This window comes from Nyctereutes procyonoides, unplaced genomic scaffold, assembly GCF_905146905.1.
Source record: "Nyctereutes procyonoides isolate TBG_1078 unplaced genomic scaffold, NYPRO_anot_genome, whole genome shotgun sequence".
Classification (NCBI taxonomy): domain Eukaryota; kingdom Metazoa; phylum Chordata; class Mammalia; order Carnivora; family Canidae; genus Nyctereutes; species Nyctereutes procyonoides.
In genome coordinates this window covers 45,313,213-45,333,543 of record NW_026575131.1, presented here as the reverse complement: position 1 = coordinate 45,333,543, position 20,331 = coordinate 45,313,213, and the positions used below count along the sequence as shown (strand labels likewise).

The window sequence follows — 20,331 nt, the reverse complement described above, 5'->3', positions numbered from 1 at the left end:
CTTGGGCCTCAGTTTCTCTATCTAAGAAAACAGGCAAATGAAACAGCCTTCATCCACTGCACACCAGGATGGTGTGCCTATTGTACCTGTGTTAGCAGGATTGTCTGCACCATCTGACTGTGGGCTGCTTGGGGGAGTCTGTGCGGACCCCCATGAAAGCTTGTTGAATGAGTTACAGGTCCTCATCCAGGATCTGATGAATGGAATTAAAGAGTCTGCAAAGTTTTTTTCAAACATCTAGAAGGACTCCTTTCAACAGCTCTCAGAGTGGGGACCCTACGGATCAGAGCGGGACACTGGCATGGCTGTGACCACAGAGCAAGGCAGGACTCACATTCAAGCCCCAGATCTTTTCTTTCCACTGCACGGTGAGCAGATGCTGTGCAATCCTAGGACCTGTTCCTCTGGAGGGGAGTGGCCTGTTACATAGGACCCTCGTGGGTGGGGGAGGGAGGAGGTTTCGGTTGATGCCCAGGGAGGAATCAAGAGGTACTTACAACACTGGTTGCTGGGGACAGGGAGAGGCTTGTCTTGTTCATCTTGGAATGAATACTGAGAGGGAGGGAAGGAGGGAGGGTTCCTCTCAGGAGGGGCCAGAGTGCAGGGGACCAAGATGGTCCTCTGCTCTGTTCCATCCTGACTACCCCCTGCCTCCCAAATCCGCTCTGTCTGCAGGAGAAGGGATACAGATGTCCACAGAGAAAGACACACACACACACACACACACACACACACGCACACACACACACCACAGTGAGAAACACGGACGAAGGAAAGAAACAAATAGAAGTAGGAGAAAGAGAGGGCAGCGGGGTAAACGAGGCAGGGAGCAGCATAAAGAAGAAGGTCAGAAATGAGGTTAGACAAAAATTGCTCTGTTATCATGTGAGTGTTGCCTTTTGACACTCCAACTCCCACTAAAGAGAGCTCTGGTCTTGCCTTTCTTTCTTCCTGGCCTTTGCCTTCTGGCCCCACTGGGTCTTTGCCCTGTGATGATCCAGAGCCAAGGAGAAGAAGGGAAATGTCGTGGAAGAACAGGTACAGAGGCCAGGGCTGGTGGGGGAGAAGTTTAAAAAGTCTGAAAGTGGGGGACGCCTGGGTCTCTCAGGGGTTGAGCTTCTGCCTTTGGCTGAAGGCATGATCCCGGGTCTGGGGATTGAATCCTGCATCAGACTCCCTGCAGGGAGCCTGCTTCTCCCTCTGCCTATGTGTCTGCTTGTCTGTGTGTGTCTCTCATGAATAAATAAAATCTTTAAAAAATCTGAAAGTGAAATTCAAGGAGTTGAGGGGTGTGGGGCCCCTGTGTCTCCATGAGGGTACCTGGGAAGGGCAGGACTTGAGCCGATTGAAATAGTTTGTCCGTGGTGGACTGTATGTTCTCTGACGCCATCATTGCTTTGAGATGGGACCCTGATTTAGTCCAGTTAGAGACACAGACAGAGGGCAACAAGTGGAGAGCGAAGCAGATACAGAGAGTAGAGGACATGGGGAGACAGAGAGATAAGCACAAGAAGAAAAGCGTTCCCCCCTCCAATGCTCACCTCATCCTGGTCCCTCATGGCATTCAGCTGCTCCAGCTTCTTGGCCCAGTAGCGCGCCTCCTCCTCAGGAATGTCTGGAAGCAGAGCCCTGGCTGTGAGTCCGGAACCCCTCCCTGCCCCTCAGCCTTCATCCAGTGCATCCTGCGGGCCTCTGGGCTGGTCTCAAGGGGGTGGAGGAAGAGGAAGGGAGGACAGCGTGGTGTCCCACTCCCCCCCCTCACCCCCCCTCTCCCACCGCCCCACCAGAGCTGCCTTGGGAATGCATGGAGGATGAGAGAGGATGAGAGAGGAGCCAGATCCTAGCATTACAAGGGCGGGGAAGCCATGGGTTCTTGGAAAGATGCTGTGGAGAGAACTGAGCTGCTTCCATAGGCCTCTCTATGTCTCTGCCTCTGTTTATTTCTACACGTCTCTTTGTCCCTGTTTGCCTCTTGTCCTACCCCCAGCTGACCCCGCAGCCTAAGACCTCACCAAAGATCAGCCCAGGGCTGCTCAGACCTAAGCCCCAAGGGTTAAGAAGCATTTGCTGCCTGTTGGTGACAGAGGGGGGTGGCTGGAGTGTACTCTGCACATGGCAGGCTCATGACCCGCTGACTCACTGCAGCTGGGAAACTCTCTCCTCTGGGGACAAGAAACTTTGTCCTCAGAATGCAGGTCAATCTGAACCCATTCAGGCCTGGCCATGCTCCTGGGTCTAGTGAGGGTCCTGTGCGCCCCACACTCACCTAAAGGCAGCTCGAAGCGGGTGTCAAGGAGGATGCGGTGGAAGGTGGGGTCCTTGGTGCCGCAGATCTCACTGTCTGCCATGATGACTTGAGAGTCCAATGTTAGCCATTCTCCAGGGCCTTCCTGGGAGTTGGGGTGGGGTGACAGGGTCCAAAGTGATCCGGGGGGAGCAGGGATCTGCTGCATGCTGACAGGGCCCCTACTCTCACAGAAGATGCCTTTCCCCTCATCTCACCCACACCCCAAGAGGCAGGGTCATGCTCACACTTTACAGACAAAGAAACTGAGACTCAGAGAGAAGGTTCCAGTCCAGGACCACATGGTGAATCCAAGGAACTCAGAGGCAAGGACCCAGAGAGAAGGCCCTGTGGGGCCATAAAGGGGTAGTCCCAAGCTTACACAGCCATTCCTCATCTCTCATGGACATATGAGACCTTGGCTTCAATTTTTTTTTAATTTATTTATGATAGTCACAGAGAGAGAGAGAGAGAGAGAGAGAGAGAGGCAGAGACACAGGCAGAGGGAGAAGCAGGCTCCATGCACCGGGAGCCTGATGTGGGATTCGATCCCAGGTCTCCAGGATCGCGCCCTGGGCCAAAGGCAGGCGCCAAACCGCTGCGCCACCCAGGGATCCCGAGACCCTGGCTTCAAATAAAATCCTTGATCTCCATCCAGGGGAGAACCCCCCACTCCAAGTGAACAAACCAGTCCTGCAGTCACAGGAGACAGAGCATGATATAGATACCTCCAGCCTGGAGAGGTCAGGACAGAACCAGAGGGAGGAAGGGGATTGGGGTATTCAGAGGGAAATGAAGGAAGGTTTCTTGGAAGAGAAAGCACGGGAGCTGGGCTCAGGGGATGATGGAAGGGATACTTAAAGCCCAGGGAACAGCACATGTGAAGGTTCAGAGGCCATCTTTGGGGCCTACAAAGGTTGAATGTTGGGTGGGGAGTGGAGAGAGGCTGGCAAAGCAGGCGAGTGCCATCAAGAAGGCCTCCCAAAGGAGATGAACAGGGACAGCAAGGAAAGGTCCTAGAGTGGTAAGATCCTGCTGAGCTCAGCATGAAGGGGCTGAGTGGAAGGGGTGAAACGAAAGGCCAGGAGGCCAGAGAGGAGGCCAAGGTCATTGTCTACTACCTTCAGTCTGTTGTAGCCTTCCCCCTGCACAAAGTGTTAATTACCCACAATATCCCTTCTCTTCCCTTACATAGAAATACATTTTTAGCTGGACCCAGGGCTGTGTAGCTTAAGACTACATTTCCCAGACTCCCTTGCTGCTAAGTGTCCACATGACTAAGTTCTAGCCAATAGGATGTGAGTGAAGTGCCGTGAGCAGCTTCCAGGTTAGGTCCTTAACCAAGAGTGTGCCCGCCCCCGGCCCCCGCCACCTTTTCTTCCCTCGACAGCAATGCAGATGTCATGGGGATCCTCCAGCAGTCATCCTGAGCTGCCCAGGGAGAAAGGCAGAGCAACAAGATGGAAGGAGTTCAGGCCCTGGTGACTTTAGAGCCACCATCACAAATGTTGTTGGAGGATAGAGATACACATTCGTGTTGTGTAGGCCACTGGCCTCTGGGCTCCTCCAAGTCACTCCTCCCCAACCCTTGGTCCACCACTCACTTCATTGGACTGGCGGATGGTCCGCAGGGGAATCCACACGGTGCCCACCATTGTGTCCCAGATGAGACCCTTGTTCCACACCTCCACCGTCAGCCCCAAATCCAGGCGGTTAATCTCACTGTGGAGAGACGGGGAGGAGCATGAAGAGGTAGGAGTGAAGGGGTGAAGTCTCAGAAAGGTCAGTTCACCTGCCTTAGCACACACAGCCAACTGGAATTCAAACCCAGGCCTGGGTGAGTCCTATCAGGAAGGTAACACAGTGGTTCTTGTTTTATAGAGGGAAACTGAGGCCAAAGGGTTAAGTTACATGCTCAGGGTATCACAGCAGAACAGGACTACAAGCTGGGAGGAAGGAGTGGGGGAAGATATCACACATCTCCTGCACCCCCACCTCCCCTTGGCCCTTCCTTGAGCCCTCAGTGAGGAAGAGGCTCAAACACCCCCTGTGGCTCCCTGTCACCCCAGGATAAGGGCATTCAGGATGCCTCCAACCTTCCCAGGCTCATCTCTATCCAATCACATGGGACATTCCTGAGAACATGAATGATACCACCTCTAAGCACTTTCCACACCCTGGAAATATGCAGATTTGGGAGAAATCCTTGGTGAACGTCCAGTTCACTGAATTCACCAATTTACCAAAGATTTACCTTAAGGAATATTCTCCTTGCATATACCTATGACCTGATCATTCAGTAACTGGCTTTCAGGGAGTTGGGACCACATTGCCTCTCTCCCTTCACATCTTCCCTAAAATTGTAGGGCCAACTCCTCCCCTCTTTCCCCAATTTGCTCTAAGATTCCAACTGAGTTGTCTCATGGCCTCCACCACTGCTAGTGCCCAGGTAAACTCTGCTCAGGGATGGATTTGAGGGATGCCTGGTCCAAATCTCAGCTCTGCCAAGTATAGGCTGTGTGACACTGAGCAGTTGGCTTTGCCTCTCTGGCCCTCTGTGTCCTCTTCCTTAAAATGAGGATCAGAATAGCATCCTCCCTCCCAGGGCTGTGGGAAAGTTTGATTTAATTAAAGCCTTAGAAGAAGACATGGCACAGGTTGCTGGTCATCATCAGAGAAGATGGGATGTAATACAAGGCCGTGAGTGGCTCCAGGCTGGGGGGAGGGTCCAGGTCATGAATTCATTTAGTTATCAGGCAAATATTTATTGAACCACCTACTGTGTGCCAGGCCTTGTCCTTGGCATGTGGAGCGGGACTCACAGTGGAGACAGAGACCAACTGGACCCTAGCCTCCTAGAGCTCACAGTCCATGGCTACAGGCCAGAAATGTGTCAAGAAATTACACAGATGACTAAAATAATAATTGGTGACTAGGGCTGAAATTACTCTCTAATTGCACTTTGGGGATGGTGGTCAGGGAGGGCTTCCCTGAGGAGGGGACACAGCTGAGACCTGAAGGATGAAAAGGAGCCTGCTGGGAGGGGGTGAGGTGAGAAGAGCAAGTGCAAAGGCCCTGGGACCGACACAAGCTGGACATGTAGGAGGAATGGTCCAGAGGTGGAGGTGGCTGGAGCAGGTGAGCCAGGAGAGATGGAGAGAGGTACTGGCACGTCACAGGGGCCAGGCCTAGAAAGAGGGTGTCGTGGAGAGGAGTGTGGGTTTTGTTCTGAGGTTCACAAGCCATGAGCCATGAGCCAGTTTAGAGAGTGACAGGATGTGATTTGCAGTTTTAAAAATATCCCCCTGACTGCCTGGAGGAGAACAGATTGCTAGGAGGCAGGAGGCAGGCAGCAGCAGGAGGCCAGGGGCGGAGGCTGGCGGGCAGCGGGGACCTGGCTGGTGGCCAGGGAGATAAAGGGAAGCAACTGGCTTTAGGAAGTGCTTTGGAGGCAAAGCTGATGGCTGGACATGGGACTGAGGGAGGAGGAAGTGGAGTCCCAGACGACATGCAGGTGTCCAGCTCTGCTCTGTGGGACCATCGAGGTGCCAGGCCATGCTAGCCTGGTCACTGCAGACTCACAACATGAAATCCTGCTCCCAGCTGGGCTGGCTGCCCCGCACGGCGATGGTCGTGCTCTTGACATTTTGCACCTTCAGGGTCACGTACGTGTTGAATTTCTCTGTGGTGGTGAGAACAGGAGTCAGTACAGTAGCTCAGGGACCCCCCATGCCCCTTCCTAAGCTCTAGATGACCCTGCTATGATCCCTCAGGATCTCTGAGTGCTTGGGACCACAGTCCAATAACCAGATCCAATATACTGAGCTGTTTCTATGCCTATACCCCAGGCCAGCTCCCCAAGTCCCTCCCCATCAGTCCCTCAGAGCACAAGGGAAGGGCCTCAGTTCAGGAAGATGTGGACTCTTGGGATGCCTAATCTTGCTGCTTAGAAATGACTATGTACAATGACCTTGGTTTTTAGCTGGGAAGACAGGCCCCAGGTAGTGGAAGAAAATTGACTGTGAGAAACTCCCCTCACTTCTCTGAGCCTCAGTTTTCCCACCTGTAGCCTGATCTAAGAGCCCCCACTCTGTCCCTTAGGATCCTGGGAAGAGCCATTGACTCAGGGTGAGCACCACTCCGCTGGATTCTCCAGGAGATGGCTGGGGAGACTTTGGGATCATAGGCCAAGTCTGACACTCTGTGATGCTCAGAAGACATGTAGCCCAAGTCCCCTGTCACTGGCTCAGACCTCCTCCCCTATCTCTCTAAGACCCAGACAGACAGACAGACAGACAACACAGGACAGAGCAGGAATGGAGGCCACTTACCTTGGGCACCATCAAACTTGGCTTTTTTGACTGTGGAGAGAGATAGAGATAGGGAAGGGAGATGGGGAGAGAGTAGGGAGAAGAGAGAGACAGAGACACACCAAAATAGAAATATAACAAGAGAGACAGAAGGAGAGAGACATAGAAACAAAGAGACAAAGAGGAAAGGCAAAGATAGAGAGTAAAGGGACAGATCAAGAGACCAAACAGAAAACAAAAACAAAAGCAAGATAGAGAGATGAGATCAGAGACAGAGACAAAGAGACAAGAAGAGGAGGAGAAACAGGAAGGAGAAGAGACAGGCAGGGATGAGAGGGAGAAAAAGAAATCATCAGATAGATGAGCACAGGCAGACCTAGGGGTTGAAGGAAATTTGGGCCCTGAGAGTAATTTCTGCCCTTCCTTCCTCCCCATCAAACTCCTCCAAAGCTCCCCCACCTCCAGCTGTGTCTTTACCCACAAGTGAACAGGATTCAAAAGAAGGAGCTGGGTAGGGGACAGGAGAGGCCTCCCACAGGAAGTCCTCCAGGATTGCATCAGAGAGAAAGAACAGCTGGGGAGGGAAAGAGGTGGAGAGAGAGAGGAGAAAGACAGTCTCCAGTGACCCCCTCCCCCTGTCAGGCCAGTGAGACTTCTCCCCCAATTATCCAGCTCAGTTTGTCCTACCAAATGCTCCAGGAGTTTGAGGTCTAATATTCATAGGGGACTGGGCGAGGTGGAACAGAGCAGCCCAGAGAGGTGGCTCCATAGCACACACAGAGACATCCCAGCCCTGGCTGGAAGGTTGTTAGAGCCTGCCCAGCCCAACTTGCTTATGAAAGGCAAAATCCAAATATATGTCAGGGTTCCACGTGGTCCAGTCTTGTTCACATAATCCCACAGTCCCAAGTGATTTAAAGCAATTCCACTCTTTACTGGCTTTTCTCACAGGATATTAAACTTTCAACATTTCTTGCACCCTGCAGCTGCCCCCAGCATCTTTTTCCACCCCTCACTCTGTATCTGCTCCCAAACCGAGCTCTTTCTCCTGCTTTCCACAATTCATCTCCCTTTCTCCTTTTCAATGAACATTTTTGTTTGGGGAGGCGATACACGCCCATTTCACAAAAGCCAAGGCAAACGAGATCGGCATACGATGAGAATAAGGCTCTTTCTACCCCAACCCTCAAGATCCCACCTTGTGCAATCAGCATTACCAGCTCCTCGTAGTGCTAGAGATAGACAGTTTCTGATTCAGCAAGCGCATATGCATGTGTGCGTAATTTCCTACACAAATGACAGTATTCTACACGCTTTGTGGAAACGTTCTGTTTTTTGGTGTGTCTTGAAGAGTACGTGCAAGTAAGTTGAAGGATAAAATCCTGGAAGCAAAATTGTGTTTCCATTCTTTCTTTTCTTTTGAGAGTCAAGTTCAGCACTTTTCTGGGCAAATGCCATGGCTTCCCATCTTGAGTTCATTTGTCTGTCCTCGTTGCTTGAATTTCTGTCTTGAAAAGCACCCGAGTGAAACCGGTGAAGAGAGAATTCCCATCAAGGGTGGGGGACATAGAGTAGTTCTAAATACTTTTCAGTAAATACTGTTTGTTCCTGTTGCGGGACAGATGGTGTGTGTGTCTGGTGGGGTGGGGGGGGATTGGCCTCCAGAAGCACCAAGTGAGCTCCCCAGTGTTGCAGAGGAAAGAGAACGATCACCTTTCTATGTCAATGCCAACACTCCTCCCAAGAAGACCTAAACTTGAAATGCAAATGGGTTGTACATCATATTCTCACATCCAGATTTGGGTTTGGGAGGTTAGCGTGCAGAGGGAGCCCTTGGCTGGACATTGGGAGAGATGAGCGTGGGTTCAGCATGGAATCAGGTGAAGCCAGGTTCTACTTATAGTGCTGTGTGAACCTAGGCAAGTGAATCCTCCTTTATGGGCCTCCATCTCTCTCTCACTCCATCTCTCTCTGTTTTTCTAGATCTAGCTTTCCCTCTACCTCTCTATCTCCCACTGTATTTTATATCTGTGTCTCTGTCTCCCTTTCTCTCGCATCTGAAAATCAGTCACCATGTGCTGTCTTCCTCACCTTCTCATTCAAGGTACATAGCTGCAAGTGCAAAGGCTCCTCTCTTGAAGGCACGCTCAGCTCCTATCCCACTGGCCTCCCCTCACACCCTCAGCCCCACTCAGCCCATAGGGTGCTCAAGCACCCAGCCTCTCACCCCTGGGGCTGCATGAAGCTCAGGGACCCTTAGGACTGTACCCAGCAGGAACTACAGACCTCCCTTCTCGGGGAGCTCCCACTTATAACACCTGGTGACTGTGAAAGTGGAAGTGATGGTGGTGCAGAGGCAGGGGTCAGGCAGGGAGGAAGACACAAACACATGGAAGGATCAACATGCAGAAAGAAATAAAAAGAGGGAGGAGAAGGAGGGGGTAGACAAGTCATGAGAACCAGAAATAGAGAAAAAGAAAGAAAGAAAGAAAGAAAGAAAGAAAGAAAGAAAGAAAGAAAGAAAGAAAGAAAGAAAGAAAGAAAAGAAAGAGAGAGACACTGAGATGTCCACTAGGGAGGGCCAGCAAAAAGGAAAGGCAGAGTTGGGAGACAAGGGCTGGAGGGAGAGATGAGGGGCTGGTTGGTGTCTAGCCTGGCCTGGCCTGGGCCCTGGCCTGCAGCTCCTGCTCTGTGTCCCTTTTTACAGACCAGGGATAGAGCTCAAAGCGGAGGTCAGTCATTCAAGGTCTGTCCTCCATCTCCTCCTGGTGGGGGATGGAGTGTCTCTCTCTGTCTCCCTCCTCCTGGTTCTGTTTCTCTTCCTCCCCTTCTCCCCCATCTGTCTCGGTCTCTGTCTTGTCCTCACTCCCTCAGATTACCCACTTTCCTCCTCCTTAAGCCTCAGTGGACCAGAGGGTAATGAGCTCCACGGGGGCCCACCAGCAGTGGAGTGATTGCGGGGGGGCTCTAGCTCTGACAGCTGAGGCCAGGCTCTAGCTCCCAGGCTGCTTCAGTGAGTCCAGGATGAGGACATCAGTGTATGTTCATCACTGGGAGCTCAGAGGGAGGAGGGGGAGACTCAGGGTGAGAGAGAGGACCTCAGAGAGAAATGGGGAATTGAGGAAGGGGCTCAGCAGCATGGGGAGGAGGATGCAGAGGGGGTGTGGGGTATGGAGCAAGGGGTGGAGGGCAGAGGACTAGGGAAGGAAGCTCCGGAGCTGGAGGAAGGTCTTGGTGGAGGAAGGCAGAGGAGCGGGTGTCATCCCGGGAGGGGCTCAGAGGAGGAGGGGGTTTAAAGGAAGGAGGGGGCTCAGGGAAGGGCTGGTGGGGCTCCGAGAAGGAACCAAGTCTCTCTCCTTCTGTCTTCCTTGTCAGCAAAGGAGTCACTGTCGCCTTCACCACCATAGTCGTCACATCTCTGCCCTACCACTTTCCCCCTGCTCGCTCTCGTGGCGCTGCTGGCACGGAGCTGCAGTATCGGGGTCACCGGGCGGAAGCACCACCCCTCCCCCCCGCGAGCTCCTGGTCACACGCACAGGGCTATTTATAAAGTGGGCACAGAGGGCGTGGGCGACGCGACAGCTGGGAGTGGCGGGTGGGGGAGGTGCCCACTGCCTGCACGGCCCTGGGGGGCCCATTAGCAGCCGCGCGCGGACTGATTAGGACTGATTAACGTGGTTACACAGGCAGTTGCTGGCCAGGGCAGAATTGGTGAAAGGTGGGAGCAGGGGATCAGGCTCCGGGATTCCCACAGGCTCTGCTAGGCTCTGGGCCTCAGTTTCTGCATCTGGGAAATGGAGCAAAGCAGAGCCTTCATCCCTACCTCCTCCCCTCTTATTCTCTCCTCTTCCTGCTCCCCTTTCTATTTTTCATCATTATTAGAACCGGCATTATTATACATACTCTCATGACACTATATTTACAATTACCATTACCATTACCAGGATCATTACTATTTGTATTATTTGGTTGTGCCCCGGGTCTGGATGACACTGGATTCTAACTGAGGTGAATTCCGGTCTTTGGGCACCTCCTCGATGACCTGCCAGGTCTGGGATGGGGGCGGGTGAAGAGTAGATTCCAACCGTCGAGGGAAGCATCTGAAAGCCCCCCTTCGTGATGTGCTTATGGGGTGTCGGAAGACACAAGACTGGGGAGGAGGGAAGGGAAACATCAAGAATTTAGAAATTGGGCAGCCCGGGTGGCTCAGCGGTTTAGCACCGCCTTCAGCCCAGGGCGTGATCCTGGAGACCAGGGATCAAGTCCCAGAGTCCCACGTCGGGCTCCCTGCATGGAGCCTGCTTCTCCCTCTGCCTGTGTCTCTGCCTTTCTCCCTCTGTTTCTCATGAATAAATAAATAAAATCTTAAAAAAAAAAAGAATTTAGAAATTGATTTTAAGATGTTGAGGCGTTTTATATGTGATGTCAATGGCCTACATGAGCTTCGTGATAAGGACACTGGCCCTACTGGCTTTCATGTGAGAGCAAGGACTCTTACCCTCCATTGACAGAAATAAGCCAGAGCCCGACAGAAGACTTCAGTGTAAAACACAAATGCACCAAGACCCTTGACAGGGATTTCTTTCTGTGTTGTTTACCAGCTGCCGCCACTTAGAACTAAGCCTGACCTATAGTAGGTGCTCATTAAATAGCGTTCAGTGAAATAATGACGTGATTTCCTCCTCCAGCGGCCCTGTCCTGAGGTCTGACCCCTCTGCACGGGCGGGGCGGGCGCTGTCCACGGTGCAGCACACGCTGTCCCTGCTCTGTCCACGGTGCTGAACCCCCGGCCCCGCCCGCTTACCTCCAATGAACTTGGCACGCCTTTTTATCTCCTGTATACTACTGAGCTCTCCTCAGGCCTGAGAACGCAGTGAGCTCTCAGGAAATGTCCTACGCCCACGGACCTCCTTCCAGAAAGCTTTTAGTCCCCATTAATAAAAATACCATCATTGATTTTTCCTGTCATTGGCTCACACTTGCGGAACCTTTCCACAGGCCAGGCACTGGGCCAAGGGCTCTGTGTGCCTCATCTCACTGGAGAGTTCTAGCAAACCTAGGCAGTGGGTGTTATTAGTGTGTCCAATCTACAGATGGGCACACTGAGCAAGAAGAGGATACAGGACTTGCCAGGAAGTGGTGATTTTAGGGATTCAAACCCAGGCCTTCTGGATCAGGGATATACTGGTTGGCACCTCACAGAGAAAGCCCATTATATGTGGGAGGAAAGCGAGGTACAGGTTAGGGAAGGGGCTAAGATTGCAGCCCTGAAGATGAATCAGAGCCAACCCTGGACACTATCCTATGAGTATAGTGAGAGCAAAGACCCAGATACACACTCCCCTGGCTAGGTGGTATCATAAACAGGGCAGCCAGGGACAGAGGGATTTGTGAAGGCTTCCCGGGAGAGGAGAGAGGAAAAGCCACAGTGAATGGGGAGAAATGACACGTCTCTTTATTGAGTGGGTGAAGGAAGGTGATTCCAGGACAGATTCTTACCCCATGAAACGGACTTACTTGGCTTCCCTCTTCCAAGAAGAAGCTCAACCTTCACCCCCAACTCCCAGTAAGCACCTCTCTGGCTCTGTGGCACTAAGCAAGTTGTTGAACCTCCCTGAGCCTCAGTTTTCCTCATCTATAAAACGGGTGTCTGTGAGGATTAAAGAAGGCAATGGGGATTAAAGTCGTCAACACCATACTTGTAGACTGTTGGATAAATGGGGCTTGTTGTTGATATTATTAGTTTTGAGGCAAACTCACCCTCACATGCATCTGCTAATTATATGCAATATTCATTCATCAAATATTTATGGAGCCTTTAAAAACGTTGAGTGGCCCGGCAAAATGCTGTAAGGCACATAGGAAGCTCTAGACCTACATTCCCACCACTGTGATTTCGTGTGTGCCATTCCCTCCACCTAGAGCACCATGTCCCTTCTGCTTAGCTTCCCCTCATCTTCTGAAACACAGGCAAGTGTTGGGTGGGGGTGGAGTGGGTAAAAGGAGGTTTCCCAAAGGAACAGAACCCTGGACACCACCTTCCCTGGTTCCCTCAGCCTGTCCCTGTCCCTCCCACTCTGACCCTTCCAGCATGAGGCCAGGAATAGCACTGGGTCTCCAGAAACAGTGCCTAGGATAGAGTAGGTGCTCAACTAATGCTTGCTGAGTAAATATATGAATGAATTCGTGGAGGAACCAGGGACACTTGGTATTTGCAGCCTCAGGACTCTGCCAAGCCCTAGCAAGTGGATGGTGGGAGGAGGAGGCAATGGGACTCCAAGTAGACAAATGAGAGGGGACAGACCTGCAAGACCTGTAAAATGTGGTCTCCTATGTGTTGGTGTCAGGTATGTATGCAAGAGTTTGCATTTGTGTGTATTTTCTAGTGTTACCAGGGCCGGCATGTGTATGTGTACATGTGTGTGTGTGTATAAGGTCATAACCTTACCTATACCTTCTGAATGCAGGTGATGATCTGTACATGTGTCAGGGGGTGTGGTATTTGGGACAGTATGTGGGACTCATGCTAGTATGCATGAGTTTAGGTATGTGAGGGCTTGCAGGTGATATGTTAATTAGAAACATATGTCGTGGTGTGTGTATATGTTTGTGTTATACACTTGTATCGAAAGTGTATTTATTTACTTGTGTGTATACATCATCGTTCACCTGCTCAAAGGGGCTGCTTTGAATGTTCAGGCAAGTGTCATCATGCATATATACATGTGGCCTTGGCATGTGCTTGTGTGTACACATGTGTATTTCTTGGGATTGGGGGCCCTAACGGGTTTACATGCTTGTATGTCAGGGCATGAGTAGATCAAGCATGTTTGGATACATCCATGTCCTCAAACATGCATGTGGACACACATGCATATATTTTGGGGACCATGTCTGTGTGGGAGAATGGCTGTGTCCTGTATAGATGTGTGTGTTCACATATGAATGTGTACATGTGTCCATGAGCTTGCATTCACAGGCATGTGGTCTTCCTGGAGCCTTAGTGGATCCTGGGCACTTCTGTCCACATGGAATAAGTGTGTGTATGAATGTTTCAGTGCATGTGTATATAGATATGGGCAAACGTAATTGGGCCTCTGGTTGGGGATGTAGGTATTTCCCCATCCCCAAGAATAAGCTCAGATCCATGGAAAGCCCTCTCAGCCCAGCTCCACTGCTCCCCTACCCCCTCTCCCTTCCCATTCACCCCTTCAGCCCCCTGGCCTCTCCACTCTGGGCACCATCCCTCCCTGTATTTCACCCTCTCTCCATTTCTCTGATCTCCCCTTCTGCTTCTCCCAGCGTTATTCCATCCCTCATGTATCTCAGGGCTTTACTTCCCACCCCATCCATGGCCTTGCCCCTCCCAGCAACACCCCTCCACTCTGCTGGTGATTCCCTTCCTGTAAGTTCCACAGAATCATCCAACACAATTCTTCCCCCAGGCCTCCATTTCTGGAAGCCTCACTCTTCTTATTTCCCCCCTCCCTTCGCACCACCCCCGCAGTCCAGCCTCCAGTTTGCGTCAGAGTGAAGGGTGAGATTCACCCTCCCTCACACACACACAACTAGGCAAACCTTCCAGAGGAACCCAACTTGGAGGGTGTGAGGCAGGATGGGGTGGGGTGGGAGGAGCAGAGGAGAGAATCAGCCAGGAACACTCACGTGGGCCCCCTCCTCCGGGGCCAGCCCCTCGCCCCGCCCCGCCCTCCCTGCTAGACGACTTAGAGGAGGGGAAGAGGCCAAAACACGGTTTGGACGTTCACCTCGGCCTTCTCTTAGGCCTAGCCCGTGGCGGTTCCAGGGGGTCCTCTCCGCCTCCCCATTCCCTTAACTCCATAGGTCAGGGGGTAGTTTGCTTTCAATCTATGGGCCCTTCTGTCGCCATCAGCCACGGTCAGGAATGAGCTCAGGGAAAGCAGGTCCCTGTCCCTTTAAGAACACCCGCGTCCACGCCTGCCCAGCCCCGCGCGGCAGCCCTCTGGAAGTCGCCGCGGCAGGGAGCCGGCGGGCGGGGCCGGGTTTGTGAATGGAGCGACAGAGGGGGAGGGGAGGAAGGAGGAGGGGCGGCGGGGGCGGTTCCCAGCTCTGGGCCTGTTCCCTGGGGTCCAGGCGGAAACCGGGGTTCAGCTCTGCCTCTCTCTCTCTTTCTCTCTGTCTCAACCCAGTCCCCGCTGCCTAAGATCCCCCAAAGCCTGACATCTCAGGCCTGACCATCACACTTCTTTCCCGACCTCAGCCTTCTTGGGGGGAGTAGGTGTGAATGAGGGGGGATGGACCCCAGTCCTCGAAACCCAAGGTTGAGACCTCTATAAGCTTTGAGCCCCTGTTTGCCACCGCCGCCGCCGCCTAAGGTCTCCCAGAGCCTGAGTTCTCAGCAGGAATGCCCGGAACGCCTGACCGGTGGGCTGACTTCACTGCCACTGCAGCCTCAGAAGTGAGGGGCAGGGATCATGCCCCCCTCCGGTGTCGTTCTCCTCCCCCCAACCCCAACGCAGAGTGTGGGCCTGGGCGTGGGCCTCGGTGCAGATGGCGTTCAGGCCCCAAAATAGCTCCACCCCACCTCTCCCTCCCTCCCTCCCTCCCTCCCTTCGGCGCAAAGTGGGTGAGGTGAGCATGCCGGGAGGGGCGCAGACGGGCACTGCACCCTGGAGGGGTCGGCTCCCGACGACGAAGGCCCGCCCGGTACGCGCTCCCGGAGTGCTGGAGGGGGCGGGCAGTGGGGAGGCCCTCAGGCGATTTCCCCAGCCCCCACTCGGGAGTCCAAAGAGTTAATGGGAAAAGCGCCCCCAGACCCCAATCACAACCCTCTCAGGACGGAGGGGTCTTCCCCAGCCCCTCCCCAGGACTCCTCACACCCAAGGCTGGAAGATTCCTAGAGCTCCCCGAGGTCCTGATGGTCGAGTCTCCTTACCCAATCTTACGTGCTCAGGGCTTGGAGACCCCTCCCTCCGCACTCCTCTTCGGATTCGAATTCGGAGCCCAGTCCACGTCGCTGAGAACCCACAGCCCAGCTCACCGCACAGGACTCCTTCCAAGTACCCTACAGGACCCATTCGAACTACCCAACCCAGCTCTTCCACACCTGGTCTACACAGACTCCCCAGTCTAGACTAGGGATCCGGATAGAGGCTCAGGTGCCTGCTGGCGTCCACAGGGGCCTCCGCGTTCAGCCACGTCCGTAGGACCCCCAGCGACCCCCACCAGGACCCCCTGAAAATGCAGCTACATCTGCACGGATCACCCCCTCCGGCGCCCTGACGCGTCTACAAGGGTTAGCGCCCCTCTCAAAAGTCCAGCCGCGTGGACTCGGGTCATCCCCTCCGGAGCCCAGCCGCATCCACACGGACCCCGAGCCCAGTCCGGGTTCCCAGCCCCACGGCCTCGCCTCCTACCTCCTACGCAAAGTAGAGACATCTCTCCGGGGTCGCCGGCGGGCCGGCTCTGTCAGGTAGAGCTCAGCAGCCCCAGGGCTGGGGCATGGCCGGGGCTGCCGCCCGCGCTCAGCTCACGCCGGGGCCCGGCCTCCGCCGCCGGCCATCTTGGTTCAGCACCGGGGGTGCGGACAGCTCCTGACGTGGTGCCGCTGTGGGGCCGGCGGGCGGAGCCGGGGACGCCTGATGGGGCGGGGGCGCTGCAGGCTTGGGGGAGCTTTAAAGGGCCGGCGCCGGGTGGGGGCTCCCCGCCCCCAGGGCTCCGGGACCGAAAGGGCAGAGAACGGCCCCACTCAGCCTCCCTACTGGCTCTGCGTGTTGGCAGATGGCAACATCTCTCCTGGAGTCTCCCTGTGGGTTCTCCGGCTCTCTCTTGAGTCTTTTGCTGTCTCTTGGCTTTCCCTCTTTTCCTCTGTCTCTAACTCTGTGGCTGTCTTGTTGCCTGTTTCTCTCTCTCTTTCTCTCCCTGTGTCTCTCTGTTACTCTTTTTGTCTCCTCGTCTCTTTTGGTCCTGTGTCTCCCTCTGAGCCTCTCTCTATCCAGTCTCTGTCTCTGCCACTCCCTGTCTAGGTCTCCTTCTGAGTATCTTTCACTCTTTAAGCCACTCAGCCTGTGGATCTTTGCACACACTCATACTGGATTCCATCCTTCACTCCCTTGTGTAACTAACAAACTCCTATTCATCCATCAATACCCAGTTTGAACACCCCCTCTTCCGGAAGCCTTCCCTGACTCCCCCACACTGACCCCCCTATCTTCTGGACTCGCCCAGCCCCCCAACTCTTCCCCTGGCTCAGCCCTGACCCACACACATCTCTGCTCTCTAGCCCTGTCCCCACTTATCTACCTGGGCAGTTCCATGTGTGCCAGTGTCCTACAAACCTGTTCACTGTGTCATCTTCATTATGTAGAATGGCACTAGAAGCTGAACCCCACGGAGTCCTTTGCCCCCAGCACCCGTGAAGGAGCTTCATGAATTCATGAATACAGAATGAATACGACTTGTCAGTTGCAAATGAGGCCTATACTTAAAACCCAACTCTGACTCTAATCCCTAAAATGATCTTGGGCAAGTGGTCATGTGACCACTCTATGCCTCATTTTCCCTATCCACAGAATGGGGACAATAAAAGGACTTGCCTCACAGAATTACAGATGTTATGTAAGCTAGTACCTGAAAGAACTTGGAATAGTAATGTATATTGTCACTTATTGTTTACTCTCACTGCTTTTTCAATTTCTATTACGTATCAATTATCTCTAGGTAAGGAATAAGGGGTAGCAATGACACGCTTGAATAAAGAACATTATCACCACAAAGACCCCATGGCCTCTCCTCTATCTCATTGTCCCTCCTCTCAGAAAGAACTATCCCAAATTTTGTTTTTTGTTCTATTTTTCTGTACAGTTTTACCACATATTTATCAACAAACAACACGTGGTTTAGTTTTGTGTGTTTTTGGACTTTATGTAACTAGAATAAAATTATTACATATCTTACTAACCTTTTCTGTTTGTTCAACATGATTTTGCTGATATTCATCCACATTTCTGCATGTGGCTGTAATACATGAATTTTTCACTGCTTTACAGTATCCTCTGGATTTACTATACTTTTGATTATTTATCTATCTTCCAGTTGGGGAACCTTAAGATTGCTTCCACTTTGAGTTTATTTAGAAAAAAACTTTTATAATCATTCTCAGAAATGTAGGCTGGTGCACATGGATTAGACAGTTAGATCATAGGACACCCACACGCTCAGCTTCACGAGATAACATCAAATTGTTTTTTGACATGCCTCCAACTATTTTTATCACACCCGTACCATATAAGCATTCAGTTGCTCCACACGCTTATCAACACTTGGAATACTCTCAGTTTTTGGATCATGCCAAAATGGAGGGGGAGAACTGGTGCTTCATTTTGGTTTTGATTTGCTTTCTTATTGTTTTTGAGAGGGACCTTTTCACGTGATTATTGATTTCTACTTAGGGTGAAATGCTTGTTCAAGTTTTTTATCCATTTTTAAAAAGATTTTATTTATTTATTTGTTTATTTATTTTAGAGAAAGAGAGAGTACATGTGAGCAGAGTGGGGAAGGGGTAGATGGAAAGGGAGAAAGAGAGAGAGAATCTGGAGCAGACTCTATGCTGAGCATGGAGCCTGACACAGGGCTCAGTCTCACAATCCTGAGATCATGACCTGAGCCAAAGTCAAGAGTCGGAGTCTTAACCAACTAAGTCACCCAGACGCCCCTTTTTATCCATTTTTAAAAATGCGACTATTGGGGCACCTGGGTGACTCAGTAGGCTGGACGTCTGACTCTTGATTTCAGCTCAGGCCATGATCTCAAGGTTGTGAGATCGAGCCCGGCATCACTGGGCTCCCAGCTCAGCAGGGTAGTGTGCTTAAGATTCTCTCTCCCTCTCCCTCTGCCCCTCCCTGCTTTGTATGCTCTCTCACTCTCTCTCAAATAAATAAATAAATAAATAAATAAATAAATAAATCTTTAAAAAATAAATGAAATGTGATTATAATTTCCTACTGGGGCAGCCCCAGTGGCTCAGCAGTTTAGCACCGCCTTCAGCCCAGGGTGTGATCCTGGAGACCCGGGATCGAATCCCACATCGGGCTCCCGGTGCATGGAGCCTGCTTCTCCCTCTGCCTATGTCTCTGCCTCTCTCTCTCTCTCTGTGACTATCATAAATAAATAAATAAATAAATAAATAAATAAATAAATAAATAAATAAAATTTAAAAAAAGATATGAATCCTTTGTTGGTTTAATGTGTACTTTTTTAAAAAAAATTCCAATTTTGTGGCCTGTTTTCATTCTATTTCTGGTATCATTTTCTAAACAAAAGCTCTTAATTTTTTAAAATAAACTTTATATTTTGGAAAAATTTTAGATATACAGAAAAGTTGTAGAGGTATTGAGTTGTAAAAATGTATAGGGTGTTTTTGGGGCAGCCCGGGTGGCTCGGTGGTTTACCGCCACCTTCTGCCCAGGGTGTGATCCTGGGGACCCGGGATCGGGTCCCGCGTCGGGCTTCCTGTATGGAGCCTGTTTCTCACTAGGCCTGTGTCTTTGCCTCTCTCTCTCCGTGTCTCTCATGAATAAATAAATAAAATATTTAATTAAAAAATATATAGAGAGAGTGTTTTTGTATACTCTTCACCTAGCTTGCCCTAACGTTGACATCTAACATGTGGTTACAGGAGATACATGTCAAAAGGAAAAATTTAGAGATGTCTGGGTGGTTCAGTGGTTAAGCATCTGCCATCGGTTCAGGTCATGATCCCAGGGTCCTGGGATGGAGTCCCACACTGTGGGGGCTGCAGGGAGCCTGCTTTTTTCTCTGCCTCTCCTTCAGCTTGTGCTCTCTCTCTCAAATAAATAAATAAATAAATAAATAAATAAATAAATAAAATATTTAAAAATAAAGTAAAACATTTACATTAGCACTTATTATTAACTAAATTGTAAACTTTGTGTTTCACAGTATTCCACTAATGTTCTCTTCATAGTCCAACATCCAATCCAGGGTCCTACATTATATTTAATTATCCTATCTCCTTGGTCTCCACCTATCTGTGAGTTCTTAGTCTTTCCTTATCATTTATGACCTCAATGTATTTAAAGAGTACTCGTCAGGAATTTTGCAGAGAGCCCCTTGATTTGGGCTTATCTAATATTTTCTCATTATTAGACTGGGGTTATGGACTTTAGGGGGAAGATCACAGAGATCAGGTTCCTTCATTGTCACCAAAGGTCCCTGATGCCTACATGACATCACAGGGGATGTTAACTTTGATCATTTGCCAAGCTGGGCAGACCATCTCCCATGCTGTCTGCCAAGTTTATCCACTGTCAAGTTATTCTTTTTATCTTTTCCTATTTTGCTCTTTATAACCAAATCACTAATCCCAGCCCACCCTCATGGTGAGGAATTATGCTCCATTTCCTGGAGCAGGAGTATCTAGGAAGCACTTAATTTAAAATTTTTTTTTATTGCTGTAAAATACACATAACAAAATTTACCATTTTAACCATTTTGAAGTGTACAATTTTTTACAGTTATAGTGTTGTGCAACCACTACTTCTACCTAGTAAGAAAACATTTCCATCACCCCAAAAGGAAACCATATCCCCATTGGCAGTCTCTACCCATCTCCTGTTCCCAGGCCCTGGCAACCACCAATCTGCTTTCTGTGTCTATGGATTTAATTTAAAATTCTTCAGTTTAGGAGCACCTGGTGGCACAGTCGGTTAAGCATCTGCCTTTAGCTCAGCTCATGAT

General features: G+C 51.2%; 1 protein-coding gene across 1 annotated transcript in view; it reads right to left on the bottom strand.

Annotated features, from left to right (window-relative positions):
- Window positions 1-16,011, bottom strand: part of UNC13A (unc-13 homolog A) — a 64,598-nt gene extending 48,587 nt beyond the window's left edge. The window contains exons 1-7 of the mRNA XM_055344298.1: window positions 15,990-16,011; window positions 6,616-6,645; window positions 5,867-5,966; window positions 3,889-4,006; window positions 2,267-2,390; window positions 1,542-1,615; window positions 498-552 (exon numbers count right to left, since the gene is read on the bottom strand). Of these exons, the coding sequence (XP_055200273.1) occupies window positions 498-552; window positions 1,542-1,615; window positions 2,267-2,390; window positions 3,889-4,006; window positions 5,867-5,966; window positions 6,616-6,645; window positions 15,990-16,011 (523 nt within the window). The remainder of the gene's footprint in view (window positions 1-497; window positions 553-1,541; window positions 1,616-2,266; window positions 2,391-3,888; window positions 4,007-5,866; window positions 5,967-6,615; window positions 6,646-15,989) is intronic.
- Window positions 16,012-20,331: the final 4,320 nt, after the last annotated feature.